At 45.2% G+C, this 21,555-nt stretch overlaps 1 long non-coding RNA gene and 1 gene segment (V, D, J or C); both read left to right on the forward strand.

The window, feature by feature from the left end:
- Window positions 1-1,539: 1,539 nt before the first annotated feature.
- LOC109551762 (immunoglobulin heavy variable 3-23-like) lies at window positions 1,540-2,058 on the forward strand. The segment is given in 2 exon segments: window positions 1,540-1,639; window positions 1,742-2,058. Coding segments are annotated over 2 exon segments (363 nt in total).
- Window positions 2,059-8,099: 6,041 nt separating this feature from the next.
- LOC141277909 (uncharacterized) lies at window positions 8,100-8,351 on the forward strand. The gene is made up of 2 exons (XR_012329781.1): window positions 8,100-8,202; window positions 8,287-8,351. It is a non-coding gene; the product is annotated as an uncharacterized lncRNA (long non-coding RNA).
- The last annotated feature ends 13,204 nt before the right edge of the window (window positions 8,352-21,555 follow it).

The raw sequence follows: 21,555 nt of genomic DNA on the forward strand, positions 1-21,555 counted from the left end.
ATTTTGAGGCTGTTTTAAGAACATTAAATAAGAAGCATTTTCTCAGCTTCTCATCTCTCTGCGTCTCCAAGACGAGTATCAGCTTTATCGTAACACCCAGAAACTGGAAAGAGTTCCAATATCACACATCAGCTTAATAAATAAGCCAATCATGCTATGATCATTCTTGAAATGCAACCTGTTATTAAAACCAGGATTCTTGATGCACACTAAACATGAGAGTATTGGGCTTCCCTGGTGGCGCAGTGGTTGAGAGTCTGCCTGCTGGTGCAGGGGACACGGGTTCGAGCCCTGGTCCGGGATGATCCCACGTGCCGCGGAGCGACTGGGCCCGTGAGCCACAACTACTGAGCCTGCGCGTCTGGAGCCTGTGCTCCGCAACAAGAGAGGCCGCGATAGTGACAGGCCTGCGCACCGCCATGAAGAGTGGCCCCCGCTTGCCACAACTAGAGAAAGCCCTCGCACAGAAACGAAGACCCAACACAGCAAAAATTAATTAATTAATAAACTCCTACCCCAAACATCTAAAAAAAAAATAATAATAATAAAAAAATAAAGATAGTGAGACTTTTAAAAAAAAACAAAACATGAGAGTATTCACAAATATTTGTGCTGACTAAAATAAGCCATAACAATAAATATATATATATTTTTTTTGTTTTGAACATATATTATGTTCCCACTTTTATAAATTCTGGAAAATGAAAAGTAACCTGCAGTAAAAAGGGAAGATCAACAGTGATTAGGGGAGAGGATGGAAGATAACAAGGGACAGGAAGGCGGAAACCCAGAAACTACTGAAAATAATGAGAGGAATTGATTTGTTCTCTCCTGATAATGCTTATGCCTCCGTCAGTATTCATCACAGTGTTCATTCTGAGTGTGTGCGCTTTGTTACATGTCAAGAACCTCATTAAAGTAATTACAAATGAAGAAATGCATGACTTGGGAGGGAAGGAGTGAAGGGAATATACTGAAACATAAGAGACTCTTGAAAATACTTCTCATCAACGCTGACCCCCTCAATATATTTTAGGTAAACACGAGAAGAGTGCAAAGTCATCATGACCTCATTACAGGAGGGGGATCTGCAAACCTCACCCGGAAACTCCAACTCTGTCCTCTAGTAAGTTCCAGGGAGCAGCCTGGCCCAGAGCTCAGGAGCAGATGCTGGATCTAACGGTCACCCCATGTTTCTCCTTGGACACTACACACACCCTCCATTCCTCTGGGTGTAGTTTACACTCCTAATATGAGGGTAACAATGACAGCTACATGACGGGATGTGAGTGCATATGTAAGATGATATATGGGTCTTAAGGGTTTACTCCGGAACAATCACACAATGAAAGTTATATTTCCCAGTTGCTATCAACACCACAAAATCCAAGACTCTGACACCTGCTCTGAGACCCTGCCCTTTCTGAGGACATTCAACGACATAGCCTCTTATATACTAAAAGGTCATGCAAATAGGGTCCTTCCTCTGCTGATATAAAGCAGCCCCAGCCCTGACCCTGCAGCTCTGGGAGAGGAGCTCCAGCCCCGGATTCCCACGTGCTCCCATTCGGGGTTCAGGACAGAACACTCACCATGGACTTTGGGCTGAGCTGGGTTGTCCTTGTGGCTATTTTACAAGGTAATTTATGGAGAGCAGAGATACTGAGATGTGAGTGGATATGAGTGAGGGAATCAGTGGATGTGTGACAGTCTCATGACCAGGATGTCTCTGTGTTTGCAGGTGTCCAGTGTGAGGTGCAGCTGGTGGAGTCTGGGGGAGGCTTGGTGCAGCCTGGGGGGTCTCTGCGACTCTCCTGTGCAGCCTCTGGATTCACCTTCAGTAGCTATAGCATGAGCTGGGTCCGCCAGGCTCCAGGGAAGGGGCTGGAGTGGATCTCAAGTATTAGTAGTAGTGGTGGTAACACGTACTATGCAGACGCTGTGAAGGGCCGATTCACCATCTCCAGAGACAACTCCAAGAACACGCTGTATCTGCAAATGAACAGCCTGAGATCTGAGGACACGGCCGTGTATTACTGTGCGAAAGGTACACAGTGAGGGGAAGTCAGTGTGAGCCCAGACACAAACCTCCTTGCAGGGAGGCAGGAGGGGGGATGCAGGGGGCACTCAGGATATACAACTCCTCTGTGTTTCAGCCGCAGGAGCAGGTGCAGATGGTAGTTAAGGGCTGCTTTCCTCTAAGGGTCTGGGGTTTCCTCTCCATATAGCAGTTTTCCCTGGGGAACCTCTCTGTACTCATCCATGGTTCTTGACTTACACATTCAGTCTCTCAATTACAAAGACTTTTCGAAATAGGAGAATAAGTGACATATATGAAAGGCAGAGACTCAAAGTTATATATTCAGGTTTTCCCTTGTCTAACTCTTGTCTAAATAGACCCGTTTCAAAACTATCCCAACAGATGTATAAAGAGTTAAACAGATTCTTCCTTCCTCATTATGATATCTCAGCCCTGTCCTACTGTAGACCAGCTGTCCCTGCCAGGATGCTGGCTGTTGACTTGCCTGCTAACCTCTTGCATGAGAAGCATAAATGCGCTGAGCAGCCCTGGATCCTCAGTGGGTCGCTGGGAAAGATGCCAGTTAGAGGGACGTGGGTGGGGGTGTTTCTACATGTGCTCCTTGCTATATAGAATCCCTATATGCTTATATAAGACCTGCATCCTGTTCTACTGTGCAGTTTATTTTATGTCAAATATTCATCATCAAAGCTATTACCAATAGGAAAATATTTAGTTGGTAGGGAAAGGTTATAGTGTGGTGGATAATAACATGAATTTTCACAAGCTGCTGAGAACAAGTCTATTCTCCTTTCTTCACCACAGCATCTTACGTGAGCACTAAAATGAAGGAAAATCACTCAGGTTCTCATTCCACGAAGAGTCCTGCAGACCTACAGGCAGGCCCACGTCTGTCCAGGAACCTTTGCAGGGGAGGCCAGGTCCAGGGTGGAGAAGCCCAGGCCTCGACAGGAGGTCTCACTGTGTCCTGATGTGTGCTCTCCAGCACATCACGTGCCAATTCCAGGCTGCAGTTTAGCTTCACATCTGTAGGATTCAAGTGTCTCGTTACCTACATCACATGCTTGGTGTGCATATGTAGAAACAAAATAATAAAAGAGGCCCTGAGTGTTGGCGCCCAGGGTAGGTCACCGAAAATATGCCTCAAAGTGACTTAAGACAGAGCCAGTGCAGAGGGACATTCTGACCTTCCTCCCTGTCACCCTGAAGCCAGAAATAAACCTCCCATGTGAAAGGTGCCCTCTCTGTACCTGGTGGTGGAAGTGAAATGGTCCTTTACTGCATATCTTCTGCCTGCCTTTTTCTGTGCCAAAATTTTACCCTAAGAGTAAGTTAACTCAGAGAAGTGAGAAAATCTAGAAAGGAACGACGTGGCCAACAAAACGAAGTAATAATAGTTTAGTCATTAAGCAAATCAAGGACCTTTAGTTCCTCCTCAAGGGCTATAGATAATATTCTTGTCCATGTCTCATGAGCCGTCTTATAGATACTGAAACTCCCACCAGGAGGAAGAAGTTAACTCCATGATGACCAGACTGTAGCCATGACATAAGCTGCCACAATTGCAAGAACTGGCCTCAAAGAAACGGGAACAAACCGACCCTGGACCTGAAGATTAACTCTACTTAAGACAATCAAGAGGAGGCTGATCAGACCACCACATGACCAACTGCAAGACGACTGTCACAGCTGACTCTGCCGTTTCTGCCCGTAGCCCCTCCTTCCGCCTGTAAAAGTGTTTTCCCATAGATTCTCCGTGCAGGATGGCCTTTGGAGAGAACTCTCTCCCGCACCCCCCGGTTTAGGCAGCCAAAATAAAGCAAACTTTCCTTTCTACCAACGTTGCCTCTTTATTGGCTTTTCAGCACCTAGCAGCCAGATCCTGCTTTCCATTGCAGAGGGACACTCTTATCACCAGGAATGGGAATTCAGGCCTGGAAGCCTCTATGAACAAACCTTGTTCTTTCTTTAATGCACTAGTCACCCCCAAACCCTGCTTAGGTTCTTCACTAATTGAGAACCAAGCACACATTTCCTCCTTCGACCAATTCCTCACAAATATTGCATCTTTGTCTGAATATATAAAGTGCTGCCTGCTTTGGTCCCTTCTGGGTCCATTTCTATGGCCCATCTATGCCCATGGTTAAATTTTTTCTTTTCTCCTGTCAATCTGTCTTTGTTAGTTTTATTATGAGTCCAGCCTCAGGAACTCAGGAGGGGCAGAGGAGAAGATTTCCCTCCTGACAAATCCAAGTTGTCTTCTCTTCAGCCTCACGCTGTACAACCTCTTAGGAACCTCAGTCCTCACGGCCACTGTCACTCTGCTGACATCACCTTGCCAGGTGTGTTTTTCTGGCATATCTTTTCTGCATTTCCATCTCACCCTTCAATATTTCTTCCAAATCGGTGTGACATTTCAGTGTCCATTGTCTGGTGTACACAGTTTATTCGTCATACCCTATGAAAGGACATCTTGGTCTTTTCCAAATTGTGGCAAATATGAATAAAGCTAAGTGAGCATCGTGTGCAGGGTTTTCTCTGGACCAAAGTCTTACTGTCTTTCAGATACATACAAAGGAGCACTATTGCTGAAACATAGATAAGAGTATGTTTAGTATTGCAAGAAGCCCCCAAAATGTCTCCCAAGGTGCACCCGTTCTGCATCCCCACCAGCTGTGAATGGACCCCCTGCTGCTTCACATCCTGCAGGTGTTTAAGGTTCTGAGAGTCCTGATCTGATCCACTCTGGTAAGTTTTCAGGGATATGTCCTTGTTCGGAATGCCACTTCCCTGTGACATATGTTCTCCCACAGCCTTATTTGCAAACACTTTGTCTTTTTGGTCAGGTGTCTGTTAAGGATTTTAGCCCATTTTTTAATCCTTTTGTTTCTTTCTTATTGTTGATTTTAAGGCTTCTTGGTACATATTAGATAACAATCACATATACTAGACATGTCTTTTGTAAATATTTTCTGCGAATCTCTAGCTTCATTTGGGTAAATTTTAAATGTATTTTTTTTTTGCTTCTCAATTATTACTTGTTGTGTTTCTATTACAATGAAAAGTGAAGTTAAACTTTCACTTCCTAAGCCATGGGAACTTCATGTGGGAACATGCCACAGTACACTCAAAGGCCTCTTTCAGATACCACAAGGAGGGAATGGGAAAACAGAGGCGGGACTTCTTCAGAGATGCTCTTCTGGAAAAGTAGAAATGTACCAACGTACCCTCCTTCCTGTGTTGCTGGTGAGAACTGTGCTGCGTGTCCACAGAGGCACAGATCCTTGATGAGAGAGTGAGATTTCATCAGTTAGAGTGACGGTTTCCTAACAATAAATTTTACCCGTGACGGATCTGAGTTTATCTATGACTGTAACGTGAGTGATTCAATGTATTTAGCAATGGTTGAAAACAAAATCAATACCTTGAATTATTATTATTAATTTTAATTTATGTTGCCCCAGAGAAGAGTTTGACAATTACAATTTCAGTAACACATTTCCATTACTTTGACTTATACTTCTTAAATTTTAGATACCTTGTTGTTTCATAATAAATGTTTCATCTACATCCCTCACATTTGAAACTGGATTCCAAGTGTATCTAGAAGATGTAATGTGAGGATAGTGAATGTCTCTACAGTCAGTAACATCTAAGACAACTAATTTAATATCACACGAGGGCATTGCTGTTTTCCAAGTATACTTCCTGCTGCTTCTTTTCTCAATGATTCCAACAAACATACTAAATGACCTAAACCATCTGGTCTCAATGTTCCTGAAGTCCACACCTCATTCTGAGCTTATATTCTCAAGATTTTATAAGGGAAAACACAGAGACCATCAGAAGGACCTGTCTACGTGGCCCCATGAACCCACCACCATCAGCTCTTCTCCCTCCCATCACAATGTTCAGGCCCTCTTGCTGTGAACATCGCTGGTAAACTGCAAACAAGATGACTGAAATCTCCCCACTTCATTTCCCATCACCCACTGGGCATCTGTAATGGATATTCCCTCCAGCATTACCATATGATCTGGTCTCCAGACATAATTCCCTCCAATTTTCTCCACAAAGGAAAAATAACTTTTTTTAGTTCTTGTGACCTAACACATTTTTCCTAGGGATAAATCGACCCTAACGACACATCTCCACCCACTGAAACGTAAAGACACCTGCTATATATCCTTCTATGTTAACATGAATTTGGCTGGATCTCCTCTAATCCACCATCTCAAGAAGGGCAGGTCAGATGCTGGGGCATCTGTACAAATGCAGCCCCTTCTTCCACCTGCTGAGTAATGGGCCCACCTGGTTCTAGGTTTTAGATGCCATCCCTTCCGCTTCCCTACCCCACAGCGTATCAGCTCAATTTTCAGGTCCTGACAACAGGGTCCAGATTTGTCCTGTGATTCTTGCCCATAAAACTGTGATTGGCTCTCCTATTATCGACACTCAAGCAGGCAGATTCTTTAGTATTTAATTTACTCTGCAAATATTATTGGGAAAGCTACAAGAAGTATAGTACTCTGTTCATTAAAGAGTATGGAGTAAATATCTTCTCACAGACGGCAGGCTCGACATCAGTCAGTGTACAGGTGAAATCAGTGGGCTGAGGGAGAGCTGACCTGCCCCAGACACACAGGTGTGACCTCTCAGGGCAGGAGTGGAGCCAGGGCTACATGTACCGGGTGTCAGTCAGAGATGGGGACTCACATTGGTCTTTCTGGTTCCCAGGAGAAGTAACATCACTGATGACACTCATGTCAACATTCAGCACCCCTGGCAACCCCACTATAAATTTCAGACATACCATTACCATCGTGATCCCCAATTTACATCCTTGCAGACTGAAATGCAGATGGTGAGGCCACATCCTCAGTGCCCACAGTGAGATGGGATGGAGCTGTGCTCTGCTCTCCAGCACCAGTAACTTATATGACCTCAGGCACAGTCCCAGGACTCAGTGACCCAGGGACTCGGGAGAGCTGCTCTCAGGTGGACTTTTCAAAAGAACCTTCTTCCTGAAGTGGGAGCTTTCTTATGACCATGACACCCTCATACTCTGCAAGCCATTCACTGTGAAGGTTTACTTCCAAGAATCATGCATGTTCTCTCACCCAGCACATTGGGAACTGTGTTCCGTGAGCTCCAATGTCACTGGCTGTGACAGGGAGAGTAAAAATGAACACTTCTAGAAGGAGTGAGTCTGTGCACTGTGACCAGGTCACCTGCCCAGCATGTTGGAGTCCTGAGGAGCTTCCAGGAGCTGTCTGTTCTTAGGCCTTGCTAGCCCTGGGGATTCCTCAACGTCCACCCACAAGGAAGGGGCCCTGAAGCTCGCGGTGTTCCTGCAGACACACAGTTGTGCACAGGAAACACGCAGGTCAGGCTACTGGCCATGTCAGCAGTGCTGGGACCCATGACCATCTCAGCAAGAATGACTACCTTGTCCACAAAATACACGGTGTGTTTAGTTCTTAAGAGTAAATCCACCTCCAGAGCAAGTCTTGATAATATTTAAACTGTTTCAGGTGAAGAAATGCTCACCCAAGTTAAGGGGAAAATGAGCTCTGTTGTGAATTATGATAAACATTCAATTTTACCTGACTTTGTCTGAATTCAATGTCATTATGACATGTATGGTTTGTCTCAAATACTTGCGCATCCATGAGGTAATGCAGAAAGGAAAAAGCAAGAGTCTGCGTCTGACATCTTGGAGGACCCAGAATGTGTGATGGGTATTTATGTGAAATGTATGCCTCCACGGGACTAAAGTCTATCCCCAAACCTGCCGTTAATCCTTGAGCACAGCTGACTTCCTGACTAGCCCTTCAGCATCATTTCATTCCTGGACACAGAGACCCCAGGCACAGGGAGGGGACGCCAGGTGGGGCTGAGTTCTCTGAAGGCACAGTCAGCACCCTCCTCAGGTGGAGCCCCAGAGACTGGGACCTCCCTTCACTACTTTCCGATTTTTATAGCCTGGTCCCTCCCATATGCAAACATCCCCTTATGTCACAAGGTAAAAACAAAGTACCTGTTCACTTAAATTCGGGTTTCTCCTCATGCTTGAAGAGAATTTCTGGGCTTCAGGAATCTCATGTGCAAGAAGATGAATCCACTGTGGTTCTTCCTCTTCCTGGTGTCAGCTCCCAGAGGTGAGTGTCTCAGGGATTCAGACGTGAACACTTGGGGAAGCTGCATCTGAGCCCATGAGTCACCGTGGTTCTCTCTGTCCACAGGTGTCCTGTCCCAGGTGCAGCTGCAGGAGTCGGGACCCAGCCTGGTGAAGCCCTCACAGACCCTCTCTCTCACCTGCACTGTCTCTGGATTCTCATTAACCAGCTATTATGTAGCCTGGGTCCGGCAGGCTCCAGGAAAGGGGCTGGAGTGGGTTGGGGGGATAAATACTGGTGGAAGCGCATATTATAACCCAACTCTTAAGTCCCGGCTCAGCATCACCACGGACACCTCCAAGAGCCAAGTCTACTTATCGCTGAGCAGCCTGACAACTGAGGACACAGCCGTGTATTACTGTGCGAAAGACACAGTGAGGGGAAGTCAGTGTGAGCCCAGACACAAACCTCCCTGCACGGAGGCCCGTTACCACCAGGGGTCGCACAGGACCCACCAAGTACAGGGCTGAGGCCTGTGGCAGGTGCAGATAGGGGCTGGGAGGGAATTCTTGTTAGAACCTGTGCTTTCCTCTTCCTGCCCAGGAGCTCCACCAGAGACCCTGTTCTGTATCCTAATGTTTCATTGTTGTGGATTATGAAGTGTCTAGAAAGTTTTGTGTGCATGTACATATTTGCTTAATTTTTATTTTTATTATAGTTGTGTATATATATATTCATATGCACAGACACATTTAATACTCAAGAATTAAGGTTGTTTTTCATTTCTTTATTTACCTTTTTGTCAAAGGTGCTCAGAACAACCCTGTGGCTCACCATAATTTTCAATTTCAGCCTGAAGTTCGTGAAACTTGTAAATATCCTGAGAGTGCACATGAGATTTTTAAACAGTATTAATTGTTGTTTGGTTTTTGTACCTGTGGAAAGAAGAGGCACACCCTCCTGCTTTCAGGCAACCTGCACAAGCGTTCTGAATTCTGCAGCAGGCAGTGTTACAGCCTCTAACGCCAGAGTGCTCCAATACTGCACGTGCAATTATCCTCGTTATTCACAGATTCAATATCTGCAAATTCACCTACTTCTGGCTTTTATGAGCACCCAAAATAAATACTGTCATTTTGTGGTCATTCACGGACATTAAGAATGTGGCCGGTTGTTTGAATCAGGCAACACACATGCGCGCACACACACACACACACACACACACACACACACACACACATTCCCAGCTGAGGTCAGTCAAGGTGATGCTCTCTTTTCTTGTTTCAACTCCCGTCCTGTAATTGAGCACTTTCTGGGGTCAAATTAGTGCCATGCTTTTCACATTTCTGTGATTCTTGGCGATTGTTTAAAGTAGTCCCAGGCATACGGCTGAGGAAAGTCTAGTGTCCCTACGCACAAACGGCTGTGAGTGGACTTAGGGAAAATGTACATGAGACATCAGCTTCATTCAGGCATGATTACATGGCCATGGGCTGTGGGATTGATATTCATGTATCCAATATAAATCTCATGCAAAACATGTAGACAAAACTCACTGCTGCATATGGGATGCAGTTTTGGAAACTTGGCCTTATTCCAAATACAGTATTTCAAGTGGGGGCTTATGGCCAAGAAGAGGGTGGGGTGGAATGGACTGGAAATTATTCAGAGAAGAAATACAGGCTAAGGGAGACCTTAAGCTATATTTACATAGACTCAAAAGGATTTTTGCCAAAGGCCGACCTGGGTGATCATATATCATGTGGGTGATAGGGGGTTTGAAGGATTTGATCAAATACTGCGGGGGATCAGAGTTCAAGGGTAGGGGATTCTCATTATTCTCACTTAGCAGGGCTGCTGACAAAACCTGGCCATGCACATATAAACACAGAAGCCCACAGGTCAACACTAGTTGAGAAGAGAATTGCAAGGAGCGTGTTGGCTAAGGGGTGGTCAGGGGTCTTTGTCACACTTAAGAAGAGGAATAAAGAACAGACAAGTAAACCAGGGATGCACACAGACACACAGAGAAAAGACCATCTGAGGACTCAGTGAGAAGATGTCCATCTGCAAGCAAAGGAGAAAGGCCTGAGAAGGACCCAAACCTGCTGACACCATGACCTTCGACTTCTTGCCTCCAGGTCTGAGAGGAATCCATTGCTGTTGTTTAATCCACCCAGTCTGTTATTCTGTAATGGCCACACTAGCCAACGAGTACACCTATAATATAGACGCAGATAGACATATATGGAAATGTAAGTATCGTATTGGAAAAGAAACATCACCCATTCTTCAGAGGTGACATGAAGCGGTGTCCACCCTGGATCTCAGCCAGCACCCTCCTCCACAGCCCTAGAGAAGGACCAGCCGTGACCATCTTTATATGGAAACATGCTTCCACCTGCACATCACACCCAGGCTCAAGGGGAAAGCACAGCACCTGTGCTACTCAGAGTCACGGGTCTCATCTTCACTGACATAACTCTCTTAGAGTCAGAGCATTGATCAAAATGAACATGAAAATCTTCTGGTCATTCCTCCTCTTGCGGGCATCCCTCAGCTGTGAGCATCTCCTGGGTCTGAGGAAGGTGGAGTTATGGGATGACATCTGTGAAGTGGGTGTCTCCTTTATTCTCCTTCGCAGTCGTACTGTCCCAGGTGCTGCTGCAGGAATCGGGCCCAGGACTATTGAAGATCCTCTCCTTAACCGCTCAGTCTCTGGATTCTCCATCACAAACGTTGCTGACTGCTGGGACTGGATCCCTCAGCCCCCAGAGAAAGGGCTGGGGTGACTGGGGTGCTTTGGTTTTGGGAATAGCACAGCACACAGGCTGTCTCTCCAGAAATGACTCTCCACCTCAGCGACAGCTCACAAATTCTGTGTTTCCTGCAGCTCAGCTCTGTGATGACCTAGGACACAGCCCTGTGTTACTGTCCCAGGAGGCCCAGTGAGAAGTCAGGGTTAGTCCAGACAGGACCCTCCCTGCAGGGGCCGCTCCAACCACCAGTGGGCGATCAGGGTCATCAGGAAACAAGAGGACCCATTTCAGGGCAGGTGCAGAGGATGTCACGGAGGGATTTTCTCTCAGAAGCTGTGGTTTCTCCACTGGACCATTGCCGCCCTTGAAAGCCTCATCCACAATGATTCCAGGGAACTTTCTTGTCTCTAATCTTGAGACTTTTTCATGGAGTCAGGCTTGTCTGTGTTTCCTCATCTATCTTATGAAGAGCCACACAGAAATATTTCTCCAAGAGACCTTTATTTGAAGGTTAGGTCACTACTTTCTGTTAATAGTTGTCAAGTGTTTAATCGTTTAAAGACATAAATAATTTTTACTGTTGAACTTTAAATCTGCTTTCCGCCATCAGATGGATTTCCAATTCCTCTCACCCTGACAATGTCTCCAGTCCTGTCTGATGCAACTTCTTTCACTTGAATAGAATGAGTCATGTTGATATTTGGAAATTGACGTCCATACAGCACTGCAGGCATTCTCTGATCAGGGGACCTTTGGAAATGTCGGGACACAGGCTGGGCTGTAACATGTGGGCTGTGTTGCCTGCACCTTGTCATGTAGTGTGGAGATTGATAATAGAAATTTAGATAAAATAGAGAGATAGAGAAAAGGGAACAGAAACAGGTATATAATCATCGTATGGAAAATAACCATAAAAACTGACTACATAATCCTTTTTTAGGGAGTGGTAAAGGCTGGAAGCTGTAAGATGATACAAGCACCTGTATGAAGTTATTTGAATAAACATAAATATTCAAACAAATTTGGTAAATACTTTTCCAGCGCACTCCTCAATCCCATGGTGAGTGTCTGGTTTTCTCTCTAAGAAATTGACAAATATATTCCAATTGACGGCCACTGGCATCCTTCCAGCAAGCGGATGAGGGGCCTTTTGCTCTATATCATCCCCAATCTTTGAATTTCTTATTAGTTTGCCTTTAACTGTTGTAATAAGTGAGTAGCAGTATCTCGTCATGGTGTTATTTTATGTTTCCTTAATGAGGAATCTTGTTCAAGCCTTTTATCTCTTCTTTGCGGAAGTATCTTCAGATCACTGGCACAGTGTTCATTATTTTCATTTTTTGTTACTGTTGTTGAGCTGTGAATTTGCTGTATATTCATGATACAAGTCCTTTATAAATATGATATTAGAGAGCACATTCTCCAAGTCTGTGCCTAATTCCCTTCTCAGTGAAGTTATTGTTACTCTTGCTGTTGTAGGTTTCAGGACAGAAATTTTAATGGATACAGAAAAATTACAAATTGATTTTACGAATGATGTTTGGGATATTATACCTAAAAATTCATCATGAAACTCAAGGACACCCTTTAATTTCTATCACATCTCTACGCCAGGCCTCGTTCAGGGATGGAGGGTTAAGTGCACCTTCTTGAAGGGAGGATGACCATGATGAGGTACCTGAAGTTATTCCTTACGGGAGATTTATCCTACCTTCCCCATTAGATATATTTATTCCACCTCTTTATATAAGTATGAATCAAGATATTTGTTTCATACGTTGTGCTATGGTTATATAGTAAGGCATTTTCTTTGCTTCTGTAATTGTGACCACTTGTCAGCCATGGGGAGCTCTTTCAGATTGTCTCCTGTATCCTATTTACGGGCCCCCATCCATTGGTGTGAACACTTCCTTACTTTCTGGTGCCACAAGAATCTGCAGGATAAGCATGTGTATTCTCTTCTGTGGCCCTGGAATTAGCCAGGCCTCACATGAGTCGTGGATCCTTTTCTGGAGAGTAGCATTAACAACCAGAAGAGTTGGTATTAGGACACTAATGCCGGTGTCCTGTCCACTGGGGCATTGCCTCTAGACCCTATCAGCTAAAAGACCTCGGAAATATATCTGTGTGCTCTACCCCACGTATACACACACATGTCTGCAACTATCTCTGTATCTCACCTTCTGACCTGTGTGAAGGTAAAAGTGAGATCATTCTTACATGTCCGATCCTAGTGCAACATCACTTGGGGAAATCCAGCCTTTCCCCCTTGCTTCTCTGTTACTTTCCACCCAACAGTGAGAAGCCTGGCTCCACCGATGCCATCCAGCTACTAATTGTTCAATTCCACATGCACAGCAGTAACTGAATGCTTAGCCTGATTCCTGATGGAAATACCGGTTATCCACCAGGTTCTAGTGCTTACGTGCAGTGGCTTAGAACTTAGCCTTCAGACTCCACTCATTTCCAAAGTCACTTAGGTCAAAACCTATTTTCCCACATTCTACAGGCATGCTAATTCATAGATTCACTATGATATTAGGGATCATGTATACAGTGTGCATCGTTCCATCCTTGAGTCGCTGACTTATAAGTGACATTTACATTTATATTCAATAAGGTTCACTCTTTCTCCTATTACTATATATATTTTGACAAGTTCATAGTGCAATGTTTCCACCACTGCAATTTCATAGAGAAGAATTTCACTATCCTTAAATATTGCCCATGTTTCACATATCAAACACCTTCTCCCCAATTCCTGCTAAATGCTCATCTGTTTGCTTTATATATAGACTTTCCTTTTCCCAAAGGTGAAATAGGTGAAATTGAACGTTTTCAGACGCTTTTTTAATTAGCAATATGCATTAAGGATTCCCTCATGTCCTTTCATGGTATAATAGTTTAATATTTAAACTGGTGAATACAATTCCACAGCATGGATACATCACTCATTGTTTATGTACTAATTTATGGAAGAACGTATTTGTGGCTTCCATATTTTCTCAGTTGTGAAAGAAGAGACCACAATAATTCATGGGCAGTCTGTGATGGAGATATAAGTTTCAAGTCACTTATGTAAATATTACGAGCATGACTTCTGGGGTCTTACATTAAGCTCTGTCTAGGTGTGTGAGTGACTGCGCTGAGGAAGGGCTCTGATGCAGAGACCACTCAGCTGTCCCGGGCATCGTGCTGAAAGGATGTCAGAGCCCAAGCAATGTCCACACGAGGTGGACCCAAGGCCCAGCCCTCAGACCCGGCTGAGCCCCCAGCCTACAGTCAGGGTCACCCTCCCTTACACGTGAGTGTGCATCACAAGAGCAGGTCCTGTAGCTGAACTTGAGCCTCTCACAGCGACCCTGCATCGGGCAGGGTGGGCTTCTCCTCCAGGCCCTCCCGAAGCAGAGACGGTGAACAAAGTAAAGAGCTGCTGTCAGTAGAAACTGTCAGGGGTTGTGGCAGGGTTTTGTCCGTCAGTCAGCACCTGGAACATAATTATTCATTCCCCCGTGTGATCCTATTCCATATGTGGTAAGTATATGGCACAGTGGGACTGGATGAGGGGACGAAGGCCACACTGTGAGCGGAGATGCTATGAAACAGTGCAGATCCAAGTCCAGGGCCAATGTCCTCTTCCCCAGGATGCAGGAGGACCTAAGAGCTCAGGCAGGAATCCTGGGCTGTCCCAGGTAGGAAAACACACCTGTGTGGGTAGAGACTTAACACCATCTGACTCACACTTTAGCAGGACCACGCTGACACTAGCAAGGTAGTTACTTAGGAGACGTTGGGACACTATTACACCCTAACCACACTCGACCTCAAGGCATACATTTCTAGTTTAATCTTGTAGTAGTTTTTGTTCGATTCAGCAGCCTATGTCAGGATTAACATTCTTATTCTTTGTTATTCTGTGAACATTTGTCTCCCTCCAAGATTTAAATTTGTTGCTGTCTTAGTTCTATAATTATCTGATATATTGGTGAGATTTTGATAATGTGCAACTTGCCCCATTTTGAGGCTGTTTTAAGAACACTAAATAAGAAGCATTTTCTCAGCTTCTCATCTCTCTGCGTCTCCAAGACGAGTATCAGCTTTATTGTAACACCCAGAAACTGGAAAGAGTTCCAATATCACACATCAGCTTAATAAATAAGCCAATCATGCTATGATCATTCTTGAAATACAACCTGTTATTAAAACCAAGGATTCTTCATGCACACAAAAACATGAGAGTATTCACAAATATTTGTGCTGACTAAAATAAGCCATAACAATAAAAATATATATATATACATTTTTGTTTTGAACATATATTATGTTCCCACTTTTATAAATTCTAGAAAATTAAAAGTAACCTGCAGTAACAAGGGAAGATCAACGGTGATGTGGGGACAGGATGGAAGATAACAAGGGACAGGAAGGCGGAAACCCAGAAACTACTGAAAATAATGAGAGGAATTGATTTGTTCTCTCCTGATAATGCTTATGCCTCCGTCAGTATTCATCACAGTGTTCATTCTGAGTGTGTGCGCTTTGTTACATGTCAAGAACCTCATTAAAGTAATTACAAATGAAGAAATGCATGACTTGGGAGGGAAGGAGTGAAGGGAAGATACTGAACATAAGAGACTCTTGAAAATACTTCTCATCAACCTGACCCCCTCCATATATTTTAGGTAAACATGAGAAGAGAGCAAAGTCATCATGACCTCATTGCAGGAGGGGGATCTGCAAACCTCACCCGGAAACTCCAACTCTGTCCTCTAGTAGGTTCCAGGGAGCAGCCTGGCCCAGAGCTCAGCTGCAGATGCTGGATCTCACGCTCACCCCATGTTTCTCCTTGGACACTACACACACCCTCCATTCCTCTGGGTGTAGTTTACACCTCTAATATGAGGGTAACAATGACAGCTACATCATGGGATGTGAGTGCATATGTAAGATGACATATGGGTCTTAAGGGTTTACTCTGGAACAATCACACAATGAAAGTTATATTTCCCAGTTGCTATCAACACCACAAAATCCAAGACTCTGACACCTGCTCTGAGACCCTGCCCTTTCTGAGGACATTCAACGACATAGCCCCTTATATACTAGAAGGTCATGCAAATAGGGTCCTTCCTCTGCTGATATAAAGCAGCCCCAGCCCTGACCCTGCAGCTCTGGGAGAGGAGCTCCAGCCCGGGATTCCCACGTGCTCCCATTCGGGGTTCAGGACAGAACACTCACCATGGACTTTGGGCTGAGCTGGGTTGTCCTTGTGGCTATTTTACAAGGTAATTTATGGAGAGCAAGAGACACTGAGGATGTGAGTGGATGTGAGTGAGGGAATCAGTGGATGTGTGACAGTCTCCTGACCAGGATGTCTCTGTGTTTGCAGGTGTCCAGTGCGAGGTGCAGCTGGTGGAGTCTGGGGGAGGCTTGGTGAAGCCTGGGGCGTCTCTGCGACTTTCCTGTGCCGCCTCTGGATTTACTTTTGATGATTATGCCATGCTCTGGGTCCGCCAGGCTCCAGGGAAGGGGCTGGAGTGGATCTCAGCTATTAGTAGTAGTGGTGGTAACACAAACTATGCAGACGCTGTGAAGGGCCGATTCACCATCTCCAGAGACAACTCCAAGAACACGCTGTATCTGCAAATGAACAGCCTGAGATCTGAGGACACGGCCGTGTATTACTGTGCGAAAGATACACAGTGAGGGGAAGTCAGTGTGAGCCCAGACACAAACCTCCTTGCAGGGAGACAGGAGGGGGGATGCAGGGGGCACTCAGGACATACAAGTGTATGTTTCAGCCCCAGGAGCAGGTGCAGATGGTAGTTAAGGGCTGCTTTCCTCTAAGGGTCTGGGGTTTCCTCTCCATATAGCAGTTTTCCCTGGGGAACCTCTCTGTACTCATCCATGGTTCTTCAGTTACACATTAAGTCTCTCAATTAGAAAGACTTTTCGAAATAGGGGAATAAATGTCATATATGAAAGGCAGAGACTTAAATTTATATGTTCAGGTTTTCCCTTGTCTAACTCTTGTCTAAATTGACCCGTTTCAAAATGATTCCAGCTGATGTGTAAAGAGTTAAACATATTCTTCCTTCCTCATTGTGGTATCTCAGCCCTGCCCTACTGTAGACAGCTGTCCCTGCCAGGATGCTGCCTGTTGACTTGCTGCTAACCTCTTGCATGAGAAGCATAAATACGCCGAGCAGCTCCGGATCCTCAGGGGGTCGCTGGGAAAGATGCCAGTTAGAGGGGACGTGGGTGGGGGTGTTTCGACATGTGCTCCTTGCTATATAGAATCCCTATACGCTTAGATCATACCTGCATCCTGTTCTACTGCGCAGTTTATTTTATGTCAAATATTCACCATCACAGCTATTACCGATAGACACATATGTAGTTGGTAGGGAAAGTTTACAGTCAGGTGGATAATAACATGAATTTTCACAAGCTGCTGAAAACAGATCTATTCTCCTTTCTTCTCCACAGCATCTTACGTGAGCACTAAAATGCAGGAAAATCCCACAGCTTCTCATTCCACGAAGAGTCCTGCAGACCTACAGGCAGGCCCACCTCTGTCCAGGAACCTTTGCAGGGGACGCCAGGTCCAGGGTGGAGAAGCCCAGGCCTCGACAGGAGGTCTCCCTGTGTCCTGATGTGTGCTCTCCAGCACATCACGTGCCAATTCCAGGCTGCACTTTAGCTTCACATCTGTAAGATGCAGGTAAACCGACACCTACATCACATGCTCGGTGTGCATATGTAGAAACAAAATAATAAAAGAGGCCCTGAGTGTTGGGGTCCAGGGTAGGGCATCCCTAAATATGTCACCAAGTGACATAAGACTCCAAGTGATGTAAGACGTAAGACCCACTACAGTGACACTCTGAATTTCCTCCAAGTCACCCTGAAACGAGAAATAAACCTCCCATGTGAAAGGTGCTGTCCCCCATTTAGGTGTGGAAGTGAAACGGTCCTTCACCTCGTGCTCTCCACCTGCCTTTTTTCTGTAGAAACAATTTAGCCCAAGAATAAGTTTAATCTGAGAAGTGAGCAAATGCAGAAAGAAAGGAAAACTCTCCAATAAGACTAAATAATAATAGTTTGGTCATTCAGCAAATCAAGGACATTTAGTTCCTCCTCAAGGGCTGCAGATAATATTCTTGTCCATGTCCCATGAGTCGTCTTATAGATATTGAAACTCCCACCAGGAGGAAGAAGTTAACTCCATAATGACCAGACTGTAGCCATGACATAAGCTGCCACAATTGCAAGAACTGGCCTCAAAGAAATGGGAACAAACCGACCCTGGACCTGAAGAGTAACTCTACTTAAAACAATCAAGAGGAGGCTGATCAGACCACCACATGACCAACTGCAAGACGACTGTCACAGCTGACTCTGCCGTTTCTGCCCGTAGCCCCTCCTTCCGCCTATAAAAGCCCTTTCCCACAGATGCTCAGTGCGGGTGGACTTTGGAGAGAAGTCTGTCCCCCACCCCCGGGTGCAGGCAGCCAAAATAAAGCAAACTTTCCTTTCACCAACTTTGCCTCTTTATTGGCTTTTCAGCACCGAGGGGCGGACCCTGCTTTCCATTGCAGAGGGACACTCTTATCACCAGGGATGGGAATTCAGGCCTGGAATTCTCTATGAACAAACCTTGTTCCTTCTTTTTTTTTTTTTTTTTTTTTTGCGGTACGCGGGCTTCTCACTGCTGTGGCCTCTCCCGCTGCGGAGCACAGGCTCCGGACGCGCAGGCTCAGCGGCCATGGCTCACAGGCCCAGCCTCTCCGCAGCATGTGGGATCTTCCCGGACTGGGGCACGAACCCGTGACCCCTGCATCGGCAGGCGGACTCTCAACAACTGCGCCACCAGGGAAGCCCAGAGCTCCGTTTTGTAAAGGGGCCCAGGGTGACTTCTTATTTTGGCAGGACCTGTTCTGAGGAGTGGCTGGAATCTTTGCATTATTGTCATCTTGTCTAGAAGACTGCTGTGTTCTAGAGAGAACAAACTAAACAAGTTGGTTAAAAGAAGGCAGGGGTCAAAGATCAGTAAAAGAATTATTGTAACCAGGGGCCTTAGGAGGAGTAAGAACCAGGTTATGTTTCAGAACATTTTTTGATGGTGGTCCAGGTACTGTCAGCGCTTGGGTTACCCTGTCCAAAGTTAGAATGACCATATCGTAACAATAAATTTTACCCGTGACGGATCTGAGTTTATGAATGATCGTAACTCGAAACATTCAATGGATTTAGCAACGGTTGAAAACACAATCAATACCTTGAATTTTTATTATTAATTTTAATTTATTTTGCCCCAGAGAAGAGTTTGACAATTACAATTTCAGTAACACATTTCCATAATTTTGACTTATACCTCTTAAAAATTAGATACCACGTTGTTTCATAACAAATGTTTCATCTACATCCCTCACATTTGAAACTGGATTCCAAGTGGATCTAGAAGATGTAATGTGAGGACAGTGAATGTCTCTACATTCAGTAACATCTAAGGCAACAAACCTAACATCACATGAGGACGCCGCTGATTTCCAAGTATAGTTCCTGCTTCTTCATTGCTCAATGTTTCCAGCAAAGGTACAAAATGACCTAAACCATCTGGTCTCAATGTTCCTGAAGTCCACACCTCATTCTGAGCTTATACCCTCAAGATTTTATAAGGGAAAACACAGAGACCATCAGAAGGACCTGTCCACGTGGTCCCCACGAACCCACCACCACCAGCCCTTCTCCCTCCTATCACGATGGTCAGGGCCTCTTGCTGTGACCATCACTGGTAACCTTCAAAGCAAGATGAGTGAAATCTCCCCACTTCATTTCCCATCACCCACTGGGCATCTCTAATGGATATTCCCTCCAGCATTATCATATGATCTGGTCTCCAGACTTAATGGACCCCAATTATCTCCACAAAGGAAAAATAACTTTTTTTAGTTCTGATGAAGTAACACATTTTTCCTAGGGTTAAATCGACCCTAACAACACATCCCCACCCACTGAAAGATAAAGACACCTGCTATATATCCTTCTATGTTAACATGAATTTGGATGGATCTCCTCTAATCCACCAGCTCAAGAAGGGCAGGTCAGATGCTGGGGCATCTGTACAAATGCAGGCCCTTTTTCCACCTGCTGAGTAATGGGCACACCTGGTTCGAGGTTTTAGATGCCATCCCTTCTGCTTCCCTATCCCACAGCGTATCAGCTCAATTTTCAGGTCCTGACAACAGGGTCCAGACTTGTCCTCTGATTCTTGCCCATATCACTGTGGTTGGCTCTCCTATTATCAACACTCACGCAGGCAGATTCTTTAGTATTTAATTTACTCTGCAAATATTATTGGAAAAGCTAGAAGAAGTATAGTACTGTGTCCATGAAAGAGTATGGAGTAAATATGTTCTCACAGACAGCAGGCTCGACATCAGTCAGTGTACAGGTGAAATCACTGGGCTGAGGAAGAGCTGACCTGCCCTAGACCCACAGGTGTGACCTCTCAGGGCAGGAGTGGAGCCAGGGCAACATGTACAGGGTGCTAGTCAGAGATGGGGACTCAGATTGTTCTTTCTGGTTCCTAGGAGAGATAACATCACTGATGACACTGAGGTCAACATTCAACCACCCTGACAACCCCACTATAAATTTCAGACATATCATTACCATCGTGATCCCCAGTTTACATCCTTGCAGATTGAAATGCAGATGGTGAGGCCACATCCTCAGTGCCCACAGCGAGATGCGATGGAGCTGTGCTCTGCTCTCCAGCACCATTTACTTAAATGACCTCAGGCACAGTCCCAGGACTCACTGACCCAGGGACTCAGGAGAGCTGCTCTCAGGTGGACTTTTTAAGGGAACCTGCTTCCTGAAGTGGGAGCTTTCCTCTGACCATGATACCCTCATACTCTGCAAGCCAATCACTGTGAAGGTTTACTTGTAAGAATCATGCATGTTCTCTCACCCAGTGCAGTGGAAACTGTGTTCCCTGAGCTCCAATGTCACTGGCTGTGACAGAGTTACAAATGAACACTTCTAGAAGGAGCGAGTCTGTGCACTGTAACCAGGTCACCTGCCCAGCATGTTGGAGTCCTGAGGAGCTGTCTGTTCTTAGACCTTGCTAGCCCTGGGGATTCCTCAACGTCCACCCGCAAGGAAGGCGCCCTGAAGCTCACGGTGTGCGTGAAGACACTCAGTTGTGCACAGGAAACAGGCAAGTCAGGCTACTGGCCATGTGAGCCGTGCTGGGATCCATGACCATCTCAGCAAGAATGACTACCTTGTCCACAAAATACACGGTGTGTTTAGTTGTTAAGAGTAAATCCACCTCCAGAGCAACTCTTGATAACATTTAAACTGTTTCAGGTGAGGAAATGTTCACCCAAGTTAAGGGAAACACGAAATCCGTTGTGAATTATGATAAACATTCAATTTTACCTGACTTTGTCTGAATTCAATGTCATTATGACATGTATGGTTTGTCTCAAGTACTTGCGCATCCAGGAAATAAACATGAGGTAATGCAGAAAGGAAAAAGCAAGAGTCTGCGTCTGACATCTTGGAGGACCCAGAATGTGTGATGGGTATTTATGTGAAATGTATGCCTCCACGGGACTAAAGT

The sequence above is a fragment of the Tursiops truncatus genome, chromosome 2, assembly GCF_011762595.2.
Source record: "Tursiops truncatus isolate mTurTru1 chromosome 2, mTurTru1.mat.Y, whole genome shotgun sequence".
Taxonomy (NCBI): Eukaryota; Metazoa; Chordata; class Mammalia; order Artiodactyla; family Delphinidae; genus Tursiops; species Tursiops truncatus.